Below are 19,507 nucleotides of genomic sequence, written 5' to 3'. Positions count from 1 at the left end.
GGCAAATAGAGGTTACACATTTCAAATATTTACTATCCATGCTACAAGCCAATCATGAATAGATCCTGTAGGATGTACTTGTACCTCTCGGTTTTAGGAATCAAAGTTATCAATTCTGAGGCCAAATGAGGTGAACCCACCATGCCCCCACTCACACATGTTAAAAATGTTTCCTCATAGATTTATACCGATACAAGCATTGATGGTTGCCTTTGTTTTGAGTTTTGGTGACAATGTCAGTGCACTGATTGGATAAAATAATTAAGTAAGAGAGAATAAATCAGTCATTTCCTTCATATTGAAAACCACATAGGACCACAAACAATATAGAATACATAAAAAATGGCACAAAGGTCTGTGAAATGTGGACCAAGGAACAGCCAATCCAGAACTCTTTATGAATTATATATATAATATACTATATATATATATATTAAAAGTCCAGATTATGTGTGTATGAAGAATAATGAGTACCTGATATTCCTATCCAATTGATTAAGAGGGTTATCTGTGAAGAATAAAATAAAATAAAAGCAGGAGGAATGCGCTGTAGCTTCTTACGTGGACCGATCATATCATTTTAAACTGTTGAATTCTAAGCTCTAAAGTGCTGTGGAGGAAATTGTAGACATTCAATGGTTAAGACTTAGTATCATAGTCAGTATCAGAAAGGAATATGTCTACTCCTGTATAATATGTTACAACATTGGCAACCAACTGACTGTCATCATTATCCTTTTGATTTGATTAGGCATCCATTTTTTGTTTTACCTTAGAACAGTCACAAACTGACACACCATCTACCCCCCACCTCCAGCCTCCTGCTAAGTCACCAGCTTTAATCTGTCATTCAGATCAGTAGCCATGTTCACCACCGAGCAAGCACAAAGACGTACGAGCCCAAAGTCATGTTAAGCGCAGTGTTGTTCAGCTGCAAACACCCCCTCCTCCCTCCCCCCCCGCCATCTTCATTAACTCCTGAGAGCAGCCGGTGGAATCAGCCCCCGACTGTGTGCAAGGAGTCAGGACACGATCATGAAAGGGAGGGACGACATGGATTTAAACAATGATGGTCTTTGATTCTCTTTGAAGATCTTGTTCAAGGTTCTGCATGACAAGGCATTAGGCGTCAACTGTCATATGGAAAAGATGATTGATGATTTAGAAGTCGGATAAAAGATGTGCAATGCACTTTTTTACATAATGATCCTGAGAGTTTATAAAACAGGGGTTGGAATCGTTGTCATGCAATAACAATAATATCACGTTATGATTCATTGCAAGACAATCATATAATGGTACATAATGATTTATGATTAACCTAAGAAAATGAAAGTTCAGGATTTACGTATTTATTCACTGCAATCTGCTGTCAGTTTCTCTTTGAATCCCGCTTCATCCCTTGACTTCCTGTCACTGCGCTGTCCGACATTATCCCGTTATCTTTCTTATTTTCCTATTTGGCAAATTAACTTCTGTTCACGTTACACTAATTTATGTCATAAGTGCCATAATGAGAAGCAGGGAAATCTATTTAGAGTATATGGATATTGGCCACCATTGATTGTATACTTGTATCACAGGAGTCAGGAAAACGATAAATATTGTCATATCGATATTAACCCCCATAATTATTTCATGAGTATTATTCATTTGTTCATTTTGTTAGGCAACAGTAAAGAAGTGTATCATTTTCAGTGTATTTAGTGTTTTATACTAAGCAGAGGGTGTAAGGAACAGCTGTCAGTGGGATATCCAAGTTAAGTACAAACGAACGGCTCCCTCAGTGCTTCCATGGTGAAGATGAAGTTGGTTCAGTCAGCCATGCTTGTTTTTGATAGTTGACCCCAGACATCTAATGAAAGTATTGGCCTATTGATTGCCGTTGGTTTTGGTCAAGGTTTGCACAGAGTAACCACTGAACACATCAAAGGGCCAGCGTGCTTCAAACAAAGAGCTTGTCAGATCATCAAATAATCGCCTGAAACCCCCCCCCCCCCCCCCGCTCTCACTCTCTTCAGACTGTGGAGACTGCGTCCGACAGTTTACGTAACTTTTTTCAAACCAGCAGTCCAACAAGCACGCCCACTTCATTAAGCTGGTTTTAGATGTGTGGCGTTGAGAGGAGGGAGGATTCAAACTGCATTCTCAAAGCTCTCTATTTTCCAGTCTTTACACGACTACTGTCATCTCTTTTTGTGTTTGAATAACAAGGATTAGGAACGTACTTTGCGCACTTTTATCCTCATTTGAACGATATCTCGCCAATCTTTTCGGCAGCAAGATTTTCACATCGCCTTCCAGACTGGCTGTTTGGAGTAAAGAACAATTTTGCTTTCAGGTGTAGTCGAAGAAACTGTTTCTTAACACCCCAGTCTTGGCTGTAAACGCAACTGCAACTTAAAACTAGATCCCATATTGTCAATCAAATTTTCTCTGGCTATTACTTCTTATTTCTTCCTAAAATAACCCTGTCATAATGCGTGTAACAAAGTGGGAATAGCATACTCGGATCTCATATCGCCATCTGTGCAGAACATTTTTCCGAATGGGCGACCAGCTGCAAAGATGGCTGCTGAGACGAGAGCAGCAGCGAGTCAAGCTGGGACCCGGCGCAGCGTGTCCCGAATCAGTGGAGGAAGGAAGACAAATTTAAGTCAACTTCAAAGCAGCTAATGAGATAAATTGCATATGTTGCACTTTATCGACTGGGGAAAACTCAGTGCAATTTGGCCTTAGTCACGGCCAATGGAGTAAGTCTGGGGTGTTTAATGTCACCCAACTTCCTTAAGTTAAATTAATAAAGTGAAGCAAACCATAAAGCTTGTAATTAACTCCAGCAGACGCTTTGCTCTGTCACCTTAAATGAAGAACTCATTGGCCTCTGTCTCGCTGTCACGCTGAATGTTAACACAACTTGAGTGCATCTCATCCAGCGTAGGACGTGCAACTGCCAGTGTGTTGTTTTTTTTAAATTTCACATGAAAAAGGGAAAGGCTTGTGACCCATTCTTTATGAGTGGGCTTAGAAAACTTGGCTTAATAAGATAGATTGGCACAGGGAGTATGAATTTGGAGTGCAGACTTGGCATGAAGTCTCTGCTTCCAATGTCTTATGCCAACGCCATGAGTTACTGCGACCAGAATGACATGTAGAGACATGCTGCGGAGAGAATTCAGGCTCAAATCAGCATCACCAGATAAGATCATTTATGGATCCCCAGAGGGAAGTTTTATGTGTGGAAGCAACACAAAGACAAACATAAGCAAGTAATTAGACACAGTGAAGATGAGAATAGACAGAATAATTTATATACGAGGTATGTACAAGTTGTGACAAAGTGACAGCTATGAAATAAAGTGAAATGGAGTGATTGGAAACAGCGAGTGCAAATCAGCCAACCAGCATGCTGATAGTGAAAATAATTTAAACCATGATGTTATGTTCAACAAGTTCAATAACCTTGTATATATGTATATCTATGTTCACTATGCTTTCAACTAAAAAATGTGCAATAATACAAAAAAGGACCAAGGACGGATGTGTGCTTCATAAAGTTCATTTAAAGCTGTGATTATCTTTTTGGTTTCACCTTCGATAGTTATGATTATTAAAGCTGCAGTGAGGAGTTTGTGTGTGTTTGTTATAAAACAGGCTGAAATCAAAATAAATGCTTCTTTGTGACCTACAAAAAGAAATGAGACCATCAAAAAGAATGTTTATTATTTCTATAAAGCTATTTTTAATGCTTGCCACTCCTGCAGCAGGGTAGGTGTCACGCCAAAACAGCCTTTTTTATTTTTCTCGCCATAGATTCATTGACTTATGTAGTAGACCTTTGAAATACATAACAGTGTTATACTGTCTAAAAATGTACAGGGCAAGATCAGCAAAGAGAAAACTCATCCTGCTTTGTCCACAGGGGGGGTTCAAAATCGACACAACCCGAATATTTGTAACAGGAGCTTTAATAAAAACAAAAGTACTCTTACATGGCTAATTCTTATTACAACTTCAAAAGGCTCAGATTCATTTGATGTTGGCTAAAACTTTCCAAATATGTCCGCCTGTTCAGTAACACACACACACACACACACACACACACACACACACACCCTCACTTGCATGCAGATGTATCATCATCCCCCCCCCCCCCCCCCCCCCCCCCACCTCCCACATTTAGCCTGCCTCCTCCTCCGTCATGTACGGCTTGTTTGGATATAACGAATGCTCACACTTTGTGTCACATAAAACCATATCATGAAACCCATTGATGCAGGAAATACATTTGTTCACTTTGTTTGAAACATGATTCATAAGCACTGGCCGTCATGACTCACTCTCAATGACACATGCACAAATTAAAATGGATATGATTCACTTAAATGAGCAATGCTGGAACAATTCATACATTCATTTAGCAGACTGAGAGTCCAAAACAACCATCACCACCTGCCACACAAATGCTTCCCTCATACAAGAAAAATCCACTGTTCAAACTCTTGATACTTCTCAGCTGTGTTTGTGTCTCTGTGTTTCTTATACATACTAAAACATGCATAACCACATACTGCACATGTCTGTAGACGCCTTTACATCCATATTGTATGCTGTGATGCTATGGTAACAGCTTCTGACTGTGAGCTACATGTCAGTGTTTGTGTCTGTGCTCTGGCTCTGTGTTGACTGTTGTGGAATGGCTTACATTGTTATCTGTGAGCCTGCTGCTCGGTGTAAACAGTTTGCTTTGAATATTTTTTTTATTTTTATTCCAAGCTTTTTCACTCCCAAACACAAAAATACACACATTTTGACAGAGCTGACAAAAGTGGGTCACAAATGATGAGAAGTGTATTGCGATGGAGGGCATTTGACAAGGACATGCACCCACAATAATAAATAAAAAAAAAGGGGGTTGTGTAAGAGTCTTACCTGCAAGTCATCCCTTCCCTCTTGGGATGTTGATAGTTCAAACATTGGATAAATAACAAACAGCAACAGTGCACAACAGTACTTTTGTTCCTGGATATATTTCCTTCAGTAACACGTAAACATGAATTTCACCGACATATTTGAATCTAGTTTGTTTTCCTCCTTATTGCTACACTTTTACCGTGCTCAGAAGCATCTGAACTCATGTTGGGTTGGTGCCTAGGTATGTTTATGAAAGTACAAAATATAAACTTTGACATCTAGATTAGTTTGTAAAGCTTTTTGTAGGCAATTTTCTGAGACCTACCTACTTACATAACATGGTTTCTGCATTGCTTCACTCTTAATGGGGCCTTTGAATGTTCTACCAAAGGTTTGTATGAAAGAGTTCTGTCATTGCAACCGACTGCACCTCGAAAATTCAGAACTAAAAGTAGCTATCATGCTAATCATGCTGACATTGGCAAATAGACATACACTGTCAGAACTCTTCCATAACGGTAGTATCTGTGGGTTTGACCATGTCTGATATTTCATATGAGCCATGTAGGTTTAGAGTGAGAAGAGCAAGCACTCCCTTTGTGTACCATCTTGTTTGGTACACCTAAAAAAACAGCTGACCTTTTACTTTAAAAGTTTGTGGTTTTGCTGCTCTACTCGCTCTAACTCTATATAATGATCTGTGTCCCTGTGGCTCAAAGCTCTCATATTGCCTTTTTGTTTTGTTTCTGTAGATAAGTACTCTGTGTTGAGGGGTGTAGCGGGCGAGGGGGAGAGAGGGAGAGAGCAATACAAAATGCCATTTAAACATCTCCCCTTTCCAGGTATATAACTACTGTGTGAATGTCTCTCTGAGGACACGGCACAGTACGACCTGCTTAACTGTGTGTGCTGACTGACTGCCATGTCTCTCTTCTCGCTCACCCCCCACCCGTCTGTCTCTCCAATTGACTTCTCTCTCTCCTCCACCTTCCAATCCTACCATCTGCCTGAACTTGTCTGTCAATCATCCCTCCTCTGTCTGCTGTTTGTCTGCCTGGGTGTCTGCCTGTCGGTCTATTTGGCTTGTTTATTTATTTTATTTTTTTTGGCTTGTTTTTATCCTCCCACTCAATTTGCATGCACACAAACACAAAAACACACATTTAAATCAAATAATCCCACACCTCCTTTCCATCATACTCCCTCTCTCGCTCTCTCTCTCTGTCTCTCTCCTCCTGTCCCCTCTGCTCTCTCTCTCTCTCTCTCACACACACACACACACACACACACACACACACACACACACATACCTGCACATCACACACTCACACCAGACACAGGCAGATGGCCCATCTGTCAGACAAGCTGCCGATCCGTGCCCTCACAGCTCCAACGAGCACCCTCTTGCCCGGGGCGGTCAGACCCAAAACCAGAACCCCAACTCCGGCAACACCACTGCCCCCACCGCCACCCATTACCAGCCCCCAGCATGCTGCGACATTCCCTGCGCCCTGATCGTGCAGCACTCCTACGAACCCACCAACCCCTCCGAGCTGACCCCCAAAATGAGAATGACCACCTTCACCACCTCACCTCCCACCCCAAGGTTATACATACAATAGAGGATATAAATGAATCATTGGTTAGTAATGCTGGAAGACAGATGTTGTTTTAAATGTAAAGGTTTATGAATGATAATTTGTAAGGAGAAATGATGGATATCCTAGAGCAGGGTTCAAGCTTTGATGTTCAAAGTTATACAACAGCTCTCTGCTGGAAGCAGAAGTACCTCTTTGAAAAGGTGATATACACTGGTATATTGCCAGCTAAATATGTGTGCAATTACACCATTCTGCCAGTAGAGGGCAATGTCTCTCCATCCAGGGACAACAAGAGCATCATCTTTAAATGGATGGTGAAAGTAACTTGCTCTGTAAAGTTATACATTCAGGTAGAACCTACATTGAAGTATTTATTTTATGCTACTTAGAGATTTTTGTACAACCTTGTAATAGAAAATGAAGCCAAAAACCAGTATGTGGTGTAAATTTGGCTTTTTTTGTCCTGAATAAAGCCTTTGCATTGCAGAATAAAGAAGAGATGTATATATAGATACATTTCAGGCTTTTTAGACATGTGTTGATCAATGTTGACTTCTCTTAATGTTACAGTAAGCCTTAACAGTAGGGAACGTATACAGAAAGGGAAACATTACAACCTCTCTCCTGACGCTGTTTTCCCTCAAAAAAATTGCCCCACTTTTCCTCACCTCTGTCCCATATAGTTACCCCCGTTAGTCTCCTTTCACAGAGAGCAATCTGATCATTTGTGATTCACTCTTCTCTTTCACTTCCTTTCATTTATCTGACACCAACTGTACCCTATGGATACCCCCCCCTCCTCCAAACCAGTCTGTGTATGATAGTGTCACGACAAACAATAGCGCCCCCTCGTTTTCCCCGTCCTCCCACCGTCCCTCCCTTAGATGGCAACCAGGGGGCACCAGTGTTGGTCCCCTCTTCCCGTGAGCTACACAAAGTAGGTCCAGAGCCCCCTCCAGACCCCCCAGATACGAAGGACACGGTCAGTAACTTTATCTTTACCCTCAAATAATGTGACCCCCACCTCCCTCACAAACCCCCCTGTTTGACTTATCCCAAACAATATTTCTATAAAGTGTGAATTATGTGACACCGCGCACTTCCCACCACCCACCCCTGAGACTCCTCCTACCCTCTGTAAAGAAAAAAGAAAAGCACATTGTCATATGTGTGGACATTTAATTCAAAGTGTTTTTATGGGTTAAAAAAAAGCCCTTCTTTCACCTCTCCTCTCTATATCCTCACCTCTGACATTGCAAACTCAGCTCCTTTGCACCACTGTCCACTCTTCCTAATCCAGTAAAAGCATGAAACACCTTCCACTGAGTGTCACCATCCTTTAGACTTTGTGGATAAGTTATTAAATGTGGATACAGTTACCATAAGTTTCATTTTACTTCTACTGTAAGTTAAAGTTTAAGGTTATAATGTATGTGATTGTCTGAAGTAGGAATTGTTAAGATTGTTTTGGCTGTTAAATGATGTTTGATTGAAGTTCAGTAACCTATTTGATGATAAACAATGACATGACAGCTGTAGTGATTTATCTTATGTGACCTGGAAGAAATTCACTTGAAAAGGAGATGTCAATCTCAATGTGAATATTTTGACCCTGGTGGCAAGAATTCAGTTTGAATCAATTCCAACAAGAAGCAGGAAAAGTATTATAGTAATAGTCATATTTATATTATAACAGTTGTGCCGATAATGTACCCTGGAATCGCAGAGCACACAGCATGAATGCAATGTGTGTTCAGTGTGTATTCCAAGCCCTTTAAAATCTTAAGTGTGTGTATGTTTCTCTCTTCGATATCCTGACCACAGCTCAGAGTGTGCTTCTCTATTCCTCCCTCCATTTTCCCCTCCTCTCTTTTCTCACCCTCCCTGCTTTCTTTAACATCTCATGTTTAACTGTGCCCATCAAACATGTATCTATTCCTTTTATTTTGCTACACCCTCGCTCTCATCCACCACTTCTACTACCTCAACTTTAACTCATTTTTCATTGCGCTAAAACCTTTAACCACACGCTTGTCCTTGACATGATCATCGTTATTGTCCGACATCCTTTTCTTGCTTTCACCTCCCTTCTCATTATCCATTGGTTCTGGTCGAATGGATGACATCCTTATTGCTGAATACAAATACTCTTCATCTTTACCCACTACCTTCTTCTCTGAATAAATCCTCTCTGCATGTACACACTGTTCTCTCCATTTCCTTACTCCTCTATTTGCACAACCCACACTCCTTTCTCTCCTACCTTCCCTTGAATCTTCCTCCGACACTCCTCACACTATTTCCATCATTATATCTGGAAATATTGTCCCTGGATCTTTCTTCTATTTTATCCATTTTTTCCAACATCCTTCCCCTCTCGGATACTCATTCGAATTTCCTTCCCATTATCTTCTCTTTCCTTTAACCATATATCATGGCCACTTCCTCTTCTCCTTCCCCATCCCTCCCCACCTGCAGGACGATAAGGAGATCGACCTGGAGCACCTACACCGCCGGGTTAACAGCCTGTGCACCGAGGATGAAAGCCCCCACAAGCAGTTCTCCACCTCTTCCGTCGATTTAACGCCCCTTGACATGGATGCGCTGCCGGCCGCGCGCCAGGCACTCGAGCAGATCAGCGATTTCCGCAACACCCACATCACCACCACCACCTTCATCCCCGAGCAGATCCAGACCCTCAGCCGCAGCCTCTCTGCCAAAGCCGCCGCTGGGTTTTCCGCTGGTTTCGGTAGCGGCGGCGTCCTCCAGGACCACCGGACTGGCGGGGTGGGTCCTTTCAGGCAGAGGGCCCCCAACGGTGGCTTCTTCCGCAGCCCCATTAAAACAATGTCCTCCATCCCCTACCAGCCCACAGGTCCAGGACCCAACTTTGGATACGGCAATGATCCAGACAGGGGCACCTCTATATGAGGAGCTGCTAAGGATACGAGTGGATCAGGAGGAAGAGAAGGAGGTGGAGCAGATGGAGGTGTCAAGGTGGCAAGGGTCGGTCTTTGGATGATAGAACAAATAAGCTACGCTAAAAAGTCAGAAGATCCGTGTACATAGGAATCTCAATGTTTTTTCGGTTTCTGCTTGGGTGTTACCATTTTGTGTGTGGAGAAGACGGAGGAGGTGGAACTCAGTTTGGGCGTTCCCTTTCCCCCATGCTGGTGAGGTGCAAAACGGGAATGGAGACGGTGGAGCTTGATTCTTTGCTTTATTGTTGTTGTTCTCGTGATTGTTTGGGGGATTATTTTTGGGGAATACGTGAGGAAGGGGATCTTTTTTTATTGTTTGTGTTGTATGATATGGGGACTGCCCCGTATAATGGAGACGACTTGACTATTGCTTTTTGAACCCCACCTGAGAGGTTTACGTTACACTTCTCCAACCACAGGAAACACTTTCTGTGGGCTCCAGGGCAGCCAATGGTGGAGACCTGTTGGTTTCAGTAGCCATGTAACAACTCCATGGGGCTCACACTACCAAGCAATTATGGGGCGAGTTGGTTAAAAAAGAAATATATAATAGTTGTTTTTTCTGAAGCCCATTATGAAGCCCCTTGTGGTTTTATGAAGGTCCCATCTCAGTGAATTCTGGAAGATTCCACATTTTTCTCTGCCTTTTCACAATGTGGGAGCCCATACTGAGTATCTCTCGACCATAACCTGGGGTTCTAAATGTGTGAGCATCTCCAAGAAGGTGTCCACACAGTGGCCTGACTTTCCAGCTGAACGCGTGTTGACACCATCATGGTGCATCGGTTTGGGAAAAACCACTGAAACGCCATGTCAGTGCAACAGTATGACACCGTACAATCACCAGTTCGGTGTGTCGATCTTAAAACTTTTTTCTGCCATTTTGGTGCATCAGCCTGAAACTGTTTTCGCCATTTTGATGCGCATTAAAGACTCTTTGTCAGTCCCACTGCACTGTACCAGTGCCCACAGACCTGTAAGTGATTGTATGTAGATCTGACCTTTTTCTTATCTCACCTGTATTGTGCTCTCTGCTTTTCAAGACAAGGTGAGATCAGACTCTCAGAGGGATACTTAAAAGGGAAGATACAAAAAACAACTTGGGTGAAAAAAATACATAAAAGACAAGCCGAAAGACTTATGCTTATTATATGTCTTTTATTGAATTTTGTTTTTGAAAAAATAGATTTTAATGCGTGGAATGTGTTTTGGTCAGGAAGTACAAAAAATAACATTGTTCTGAGCTGTCTACTTGTTTTTTATTTTCTCTCTCGGCAAACTTTGAAAAACTGCTAAATGAGTGCTGTAGTCTCTGGTTTTGCATCATTAAGTCATTTTACTTTTGAGTTTTCTTTGTTTCGCTTAAGTTCGTGCTGCCATGACCTGGGTGTTTTAAAGGCTCATTCTGGGAGGTCATGAATCAGGTTCAAGTGGTGAGATGGGAGCTCAATGTATGTTGAGGAGAAGCCATCGCAGCAGCATCTTCAGTACCAGCCTTATATGTCAACTAGCTAGCTGTACCCTCCCTAACTTCCAGCTAACGAAAAATATCACCGTGTACTGGAAGCATTTCAGAGCAGCAAATCGGTGGTTGTGCTTCAGGGTCATCAGAATGTCATGAAGAGACAACGGCCATCTGAACCCAACGGCTGCCTTTGATGCCATGAGTCCGAAATATCCTTTTATTTCATGTCTGTAATGTTAAGGGTACTGTTTATATGACTTGTTTTTTAAAGTGCCAATTAATTCAAATGAGACCATTAAGGTGCATTTTGGGGCGGGGGTTGCAGGGAAAAGGTCCGTTAATAGCATTAAAGGAATATTTTGTGGATCGGGGGGTTAAATGGAACCAAATCTTTTTCACTAACACTGTATTAATAATTGATAATGTTAGTTGTTTAGATCAAGTTTTCGGTTTGTTATCTTTAAGAACTAAAACTGCAAAATGTTGTGCGTAGAGAACTCAGTCAAGCCACAGTGTTTTAAAGCAAAGCATTCTTAGGCATTCTTTTCTTATATTAGGCTACAGTATGGCTACTGAATGACAAATAGGACACAGACATTTAAAAGGTTTTATTTAGTATAAATGAAAGAGACATTATACAAATGTATATTTTACATGTTGATGCTATTTTTGTTTAACAAAAAGAAAAAAAGAGTATATCATGACGAGCTTTAGTGTTGAGTTTAGCAGCCACATTATTGCATTTGGTTTCCCTTTCTCTGCCCATGGTCGACTTAAACACATAAAGACACAAACTCGGCTTTTCTCACGTCATCTTGAGTTCATTTTATGATTTGCTGGCTAAATAACAAAAAGCGGCAAGTTGATGAAAAAGAAAGCATGCACAAACTTGCTCTTGCGCTATCTGTTAACATTTTTTAATTTCAGACATAGAACTACAGGATTTACTTGATAATTTTCAAAACTTTATGATGTACAGTATTTAATATAGGCCTATTTTGTTGTATGTGTTGCATATTATTCAAAAACTGAACAAACTGGGGCCTCTGTTACAAGTGGCAAAGCTTTCTGTGTATAATTTGTCTAATAAACAGGTTTTCTACAGTGGGATGGTATCTGTTGTTTTTGCTAGACAAACATTTTGAAACAGTATTCAAATTCAGAATTGTAACATAATCATATTTGTAAGCGATAGTGACTTCTGCTCTAAATTGTGCTAATAAGGTGTTCACTCCTTTCTGTGTTCACGACAAACTTCTGTAATTTCTTTTCAACTCTGTCATAGTCAATGCACTTTGGTATGAGTGACACATGGACACATAGAACTGGAAAGAATGCTATCATGTTTTCCCTCACAGCAGTGTTCTGTTTGTATTGTGAGAAGAGGATCTACTTTTCCAAGTAAAGTGCTCACACATTCTCTGCAAGTCTCTAATTACTGGACAGCTGACAGAGACACGGGTAAGTACTTCTTTGATTTTTAAAACACGTTCACTAATTGCAATGTTGTTGTTGTTGATTTTATCAACATTCTAAAATCAGCAGCTATGGATATCTTGTTTGTTGATTCAAAATGTCTCAATAAAAATCCAGTTTTAATGCTTGAACCTGCATGAGAAGCATCACCTTTGACACAGAAATTAGAGGAGAGTGTTAACCTGCATGCCTCTGTGCAATTTTGATCTTTTCATGTTCAAAGCCAGTTGATCAAGAACAAATACACTAGTTGAATTTATTATTAATGCTGACATTGTATTGTTTAATAATTGATGAAAAACCATTTATTCCTATGTATTATAAAACCATTAAGGTGAAAAGATTAAATAGGGAACTTTTGTTGGAAGTTAAGCTAAGGGGTGAATTAAAAAGAAAACATTGAAATGAGTTTAGGTGATCAGGAAGGTTTTTCTGTATGGAATGGATTTTAAGTTCAAGCATGAGCTAAGCTTTTGTGTCTTTCACTTCAAATAGGCTATCACTTCAAAGGCCTGCATGCTGCTGTTAACAGCTGGATAGAGACACTGCTGAGGAAGGCTGCTGTCAAGTTCAGTGGACCACTACGTTGTAGCTCCCCATTTTAACCAGGGGGTGGCACTGTTTAGCACCCTAATCTACCTGACTCAGTTTGTGCTGCACAACAAAATGAATGGCAGATGTTTACAAATTTTTTTTAAAATGTAATTAGAAAGTTAGATGTCAGATGTTGATGATACTTTGAGACATCTGAGTAACAACTGACTAGAAGTCAAACTACAAATGTTGTTGTTATTGTATAAAGAGATAGTTGGCATCTGATGGAAGCCTCAATCCTCTTTATCCCCAAAGTGTTTGTTATGGGTATACTACCTGGAGCCTTTTTGTATGTTTTTTTTAAAGTAAAATGTAATGGTATTTAAATGTTTTGAAGTTACCATGAGACATGATACCACAATATAAAAGATACATAGGCCTAACTATAACCCTTATCAATAGAAATGGACAGTTCAATGGACATAGACAACATTAGCACGCCAGGAGAATTTACTTAATCAAAAAAGTGTGATTTTTTTTCCATACTTTTGCACAGGCTTTAATTGTACTGCACTGATCAACACTTAAAATACAACAAGCACATGTAAGTAGCAGTAAGGTGACTGGGCTGTTACAGATATATCTTTTTAAATCAAAGTAACTTGAAACAGCTTTTAATCAAATGGCAGCAGTGTCAAAATTAGAATATTATAGAGGCATATCTGTTGCTCATTAGGCCTAAATAGTTATTTAAGTCCTAGCTTTTCATAGGCTACTTTTTCTGAGCATATGAGACACATATTGAGGCTTCAGAGTAATGTTTGTTTTGGCACGTCACCAAAGACAATATCATGGATTCAGTACTTTTAGAGAAGGACACAGTATCATTTTGAAACCCCTGTCCAGCTCTCCTCACTCCAGTCTCGTGCGCGTCACGCCCCGGTCTCCCAGGAGACGGGAAAGAGAAGCGGCAGCACGTAGACTCCTCGCGCGCATTGGAATGGGAGCTCCCCTCCTCTCCCTCCCCCCCCCCCCCTGCCCCCTCGGGGAGCCCCCCAGGCGTGTCCAATGGAACATAGAGTCTCTATTGTGGCTGCGACACTTTAATAATCGCCAGCTACAATATCCAACCTGTCGGTAGCTTCAGGAGCCCGGCCCCGGCCCGTTGGATGGGGGGCTTGTAGGTGGGACGAGGGGGCGAACTCTCGGCGCCAGACCTCTAGCCTGCAAGACGTCCCCATGATGAATACATGAATAAAAAATAGCAAAGATTGATGTCGAAATATCTCTGAAATTATGGGATTTTTTCACACGAATGATGTTTTCTCACACCATAGGTGTCTTGTCGTTTCAGAAAATGGACCAAAAGCCATAGCTTTAAGAATGAACATAGGCCTATTAAAGCCCAACTGCTGTGTCAAAGTTCAGATGTTTTGTGTTTGTGGTCATGAGGCTACTTATTTCAAGCTATTTTGTGACGTTTGGTACGAATTGATTGATTAGGCTACTACGTCACCCGAAAACAGGGACTTGGAGGGGGATGCAACAGGTAGGCTATACTGCCCTCCTTGACCAATTTACCTTATTATCCTGTATTGCGGATTGTATCCTTCTTAGCCTTAATCGACCGTGGCAATTAGGTTAAATGGCTATATGACCACCCAGCAATTAGCCCATTGTTCATTTGCCAGGTAAGGCCTTCAGTTTGCGTCTCATTAAGCGTGGTTGCTTTGATCGGTAGACTGCAGGTGGTTCACTTAATAGCTATAATTTGTAGTTTATTTTTATTGTCTACACCCATTTCCTTTGACCTATTTCAGATCTCAATAAAACGTATTGCCTAATGAATCGAAACGGTATTCAGATATCAGATCAGGGTAAAATAACTACATTTTGGAAATAAGATAAGACGTAGGCCTTTACTTTATTATCACTGCTGTAGTAGCCTACAGGTCGTGCGTGTGTGTGCGTGCGTGCGTGTGTGTGTGTGTGTGTGTGTGTTTGTATATACTTTCTCCTCAATGCTTACAGTTGCCACTGCGCACCACATACAGCTCGTGTCAGTACGAGACCCCTACTCATGTTTCCGTTCCCTGTGAAGCCCTTTTTACCGACAGGGCGTTCCGAGGACCACATCAAAAGGTTTTTAGAGCCCCTACAAAAGAAAAATGGAAACTGGAGATCATCTCAGACTGAATGAATTGACAATGAGCGCGCGAGCCCCAGGAGCCGAAAACTTTTTAACTATCTTTTTTTTTTTATTCCAGCTGACTTTTGATCTTTAGTATCCTGAGCCCACGTTATTTTCCTCCCTCATTCTACAACTTGTTCATTGCATTAGTCACTTTTGATGGATGAAATGCCTATAGCTATATTTTCGTTTGTGCTGAGATGAAGCCTAATATAAGCTACTCTGTGCCGATTGGGGCTGGGGTACTTTTCCTTTCAATTTTTTAACACCTGTGGTTGATTTGTGATCTTCCTTATATTCCTTCCTTATTATTCCCGACTTGACATTTTGGATTGAAAACGTTAAACGTGGTTTTGGGCTTCATCGTCCAGAGGGATACAAACGTTTACGGAGATGACAGTGTGGGATACAGTAAAGACAGTTGAGCAATAACCCCCACTTTCCTCCCCCTGCCTCTCTCGCGTCTCAGATGTGGACAGGTAGTAACTCTGTCACAGCAGCGCACGTCTCGCGCTGTCCACGCTCCATACCTAAAACCGTCACCACCCCATGCACGTGCGTCCTGTGGGAGGTTCCCCTTACCTCCCTTTGCGTTAAACACTCCTCGAATTGTAACGTTATCATAAACAGTCCGACTTCGGGGGACCCATAATCAACTCTCTCGAGCTTTAACGAGACTTCTCATTGGACGTCAACACGCGACCAGCGCGAGGAGGGGGGCTCCCGGACGCGTGCCGCTTTTTAAACGGACGCCGCGCCGCGAGACACCAGAGAAGGAGTCCCGCACGCGACAGTCATAGTCATAGCGTGCCTTCAAGAACTTTCCCCAAAAAAAACTTTTCGAGATTGTAACTTCACATCGGCCTGCCCTTTTTGACGCTCTTGGAAACATGGATGTTGAAATGATGGAAGAGTGGAGCAAAGGCGCACAAGAGGTGGCAGTGCTCGACTTGAAGCAGCAGAGCCAGAGAGTGATGAAGAAGGGGGGAGAGCAGCAGCTCGAGGAGTCCCGCTACGAACCTGGACTGACGCTCGTGGACAGCGGCATTGACCCACGCGCCTGGCTGGCTCTCATGCAGCCTTCTGGCACCTGCGCGGCACACGACACTTCACCAGAATACCTGCGCCACTCGCCAAGCTCAAGCACCGGCTCCTACCAAGGTGAGAAACTTTGCTTGCTCATATAGACTATACTTGTATAGCAGTAAGCATTTTTCTGCATGTAACAGACAAAGGTCCTATGGGATATGCAGAAGTAATTTAAGTTATTTAGGGCGTATTGTATGTCCAAACAACTACTTTATTTTACAGGGAGCTAAAGTGTAAACTGCATTTTCTTACTATAAGATTTATGTTATTCATATGTAAGGCACATTAAATACCTAAAATAAAGCACTTTTCATTCATTTGTTTTCAAACCAGTTCAGTAGCCTAAATGTGTCTCTCCATCTTTCAGAGAGTGGCTCCCCGGGGTCCTCTGGCCATCCCAGCCCTCCCAGCTACAGAAAAACTGCCAAGAGCCCCTCCTCTTCTTCCATCAAAGTCAGGGATCTGTGCCGTCTCAAAGGCATGGTCACCGGGCCCGAGGTGGACACGAGACAGAGAGCCCCGTCCAGCAAATCCACCGGTGGGGTCCACAAACAGAGGCGCGTGGCCGCCAACGCGCGCGAGAGACGGCGGATGCACGGGCTGAACCACGCGTTCGACGAGCTGCGCAGCGTCATCCCGGCGTTTGACAATGACAAGAAGCTCTCCAAGTATGAGACTTTACAGATGGCGCAGATTTACATCAACGCTCTCGCTGATCTGCTTGAAGGTCCGGTCTCCTCCAACAACAAAAACAGCAATAACGACGCGTCAAACAACAACAACAACAACAACAACAACTCGCCAAAGTGTGACATCATGCCTTTATCCGCAGTTGGACTAGACGTGACGAAGGACAGGGTTTCTCCGTCTCCTGTGCCCGTCTCAGGTAGCAGCTTACCTGTCCACATCAGCGGGATGCCTTTTCGCTCCTCATTCGACGACTGTTCGTTTTCTGCCATGGTGGAAGAAGCGATGCGTTCGCCCTCTCCTTCGTCCTCCAGCCGGGCAGGAGGGAGGAAAGCGTCTCCCCGGAGCGACGGAGAGTTCTCCCCCCACTCCCACTTCAGTGACTCGGATGAAATAGCGATGGAGCTCCACTCAAGTGAAGAGGACGACCACCCTCACCACAAAGTTTCTTTCTGAACGCTTAAAAACTAGAATAACAGACTTTATTTTAATTCCACTATAGAGCTCAACATTCAAGCATTCTGTAAATGGTGTCAACACAGCCTATTCTCTCTGTTGCTAACAAAAAGTCGTTTAGGAGATAGAAAGCTTCTTCATAAACGTCATTACATTTGAAACAACAATTAAAGCCTATTTTATCAACTTGTAGCCTAATCTAAAAATGTTTTTTTTTTAAAGTGTGATAGGCCTAATTCGGTTCTGCCAAGAGATGAAGGCCTTTATCCTATAATTTCTAGTTTCCATGGAGACGTGGCTGGAAGACCCCTCTGCCATGTCGCGCGCAGCACTGCCATGGGTATCTCCCACGTCACTCCGACCAAAAAGCTGTCTTCCACAAATTCATATCTTTATGGATAATTGCTGAAATGTTATTTTGAAAACAGTTTTGTAGCTAAAATAATTTTTGTTGTGATTTATTGTTTTATAATGTATTTAGTTTTGCAACTTCAAAAGTTCATGATGTGCACTTTATAAAGACAAACGAGCCAGAGGCTTGAGAAATGCGATTTTGTTTTCAAACCATAAATAAAATATTGTTTTTCTTTGTTTTCTAGTGTAGTACTGCCAATTCCAGACAAATAGCCTATTTAATGTAGCCATCACTGCTGCCTTCTTTTGTATTTTTCTTTTTTGTATCTTCAGTTGAACTGGTGTGTCTTTTGCTTTCACTGGATGAGATTAATTGACATTGATATTTATTGCTTATGTTTTAATTGATTTGCTTTTTATAACTCAATAGTTGCATTTGTTGAGAAAAGCTATCGTTTTGCCATTTATTGTTTTGTTTATTTGATTTTGGGAATAAAAAAGAAAACTAAACGTAACGTGTTCCTTGTCACTGTTGTCTGAATTTATCTTTTTTCAAAAGAAGGAACTTTTGAAACACTATTTCAAAAACAAAACATTCAAATTGTCCACCTTAAAGTTTTTCAATAGCAAAGAAATTTCATAATATTACTTGTAGCCTTTACCATTAACACAACACCCAATAATAACAATAATAGTTATAATAATAATAACAAACGTGGTAAAAAAAATAATAATGCAAATAATAACAAAATGATTACTACTGCTCCTGATAGGCCAACTACTACTACTACTATTATTAATAATAATAATAATAATAATAATAATAATAATAATCGGTTAGATGTGATGTGTTTATAATTGAAGTCAGTTTGGCAAAAAGAGCATGTTTCTATTTATTTTTTAAAGGAGGCCTTTATTTGTTTTTTGGAAATCTTTATTTTATTATTATAATTAATATTATACAAATATAATAATACCGTCAATGGCGTTAGATAACAACACGCATTAAAGTATTAATAAAAATAACATGTGCAAAAGTAAGACAGGCATTTTAGTAAAATGACTTAATAACATTTACCTATAACGTTGTTTGACAAAGTTTGAAATAAGTCAAATCAGTATCATCAGGTTCTTGGTTTGTGGATCTTTAAAGTGTTCAAAGTGTGTTTTTACTCTTTATAAGATACTGATCTACAGCCTACATTTTTAAAAACACCAGCAGGCATTTCCATTTAATTACAGAAACTTGTAACACTTGATCTCCTCTTCTGTAATTTATAGTAAACTTAAAGCAACGTGAAACGTGTCCTACACGCGCTCGCTAGCCATATGCTGCATGTGCACGCGCCCCCTGGCCTGCAGTCCAGTTTGAGTTTTGTGTTTCTTTTTACGCAGAGAAATACGCTGCATTAAATTATCTCACAATGTTACTCCACTTGCAATAATCGTCTCCTCACTTGGGGAAAAGTTTTTTTTTTCTTTTGTCTTCTTGAACTCTTGCCATCTCGTCCATTTGGTGAATACCAGTTCTCGCAATGGGGAGAATGGTGAATACCAGTTCTCGTAATGGGGAGAATGCATTAATTTCAGGCTATTGTTGGCAGGCTCGTGGGCCGAGGTGTTGGATGGCCTCAGTGAAGCACGCGCTGTCAGCTGGTGAGCGCTCGCGGGTCCCCACCGTGTCCCCGAGGACCTGACTCGAGAGGGAACACACTTTCTCAACTAAAGAAAGAGCTACACACACACACACACACACACA

At 41.4% G+C, this 19,507-nt stretch overlaps 2 protein-coding genes across 5 annotated transcripts in view; both read left to right on the top strand.

The window, feature by feature from the left end:
* grid2 (glutamate receptor, ionotropic, delta 2) overlaps positions 1-12,065 on the top strand; it is a 510,900-nt gene extending 498,835 nt beyond the window's left edge. For 2 of the 4 annotated variants that reach the window (XM_061038830.1, XM_061038832.1), the window contains exon 16: positions 8,994-12,065. In XM_061038830.1, coding sequence (XP_060894813.1) covers positions 8,994-9,446 — 453 coding nt within the window. In that variant the 3' untranslated portion in view covers positions 9,447-12,065. Of the gene's footprint in view, positions 1-5,666; positions 5,757-6,248; positions 6,521-8,993 lie in introns of all 4 variants that reach the window. The other 2 variants (XR_009673135.1, XM_061038833.1) reach the window with 2 other exon arrangements.
* A 2,287-nt stretch (positions 12,066-14,352) lies between these two features.
* atoh1a (atonal bHLH transcription factor 1a) lies at positions 14,353-17,906 on the top strand. Its single transcript, XM_061038818.1, has 2 exons — positions 14,353-16,323; positions 16,619-17,906. The coding sequence occupies exons 1-2, from the start codon at positions 16,053-16,055 to the stop codon at positions 17,392-17,394; spliced, it is 1,047 nt and encodes a 348-aa protein (XP_060894801.1). The 5' UTR covers positions 14,353-16,052; the 3' UTR covers positions 17,395-17,906.
* The last annotated feature ends 1,601 nt before the right edge of the window (positions 17,907-19,507 follow it).

Source organism: Labrus mixtus, chromosome 5 (genome assembly GCF_963584025.1).
Source record: "Labrus mixtus chromosome 5, fLabMix1.1, whole genome shotgun sequence".
In the NCBI taxonomy this organism is placed as follows: domain Eukaryota; kingdom Metazoa; phylum Chordata; class Actinopteri; order Labriformes; family Labridae; genus Labrus; species Labrus mixtus.
This window is presented reverse-complemented; position numbering and strand designations above follow the sequence as displayed.

What these genes read in the sequence shown, in the direction of transcription:
- atoh1a (XM_061038818.1), top strand. Translation starts at nt 16,053, where the DNA reads ATGGATGTTGAAATGATGGAAGAGTGGAGCAAAGGCGCACAAGAGGTG. An exon ending in AAGCACCGGCTCCTACCAAG is followed by an intron (nt 16,324 to 16,618) that starts GTGAGAAACTTT and finishes TCCATCTTTCAG; the next exon opens with AGAGTGGCTCCCCGGGGTCC.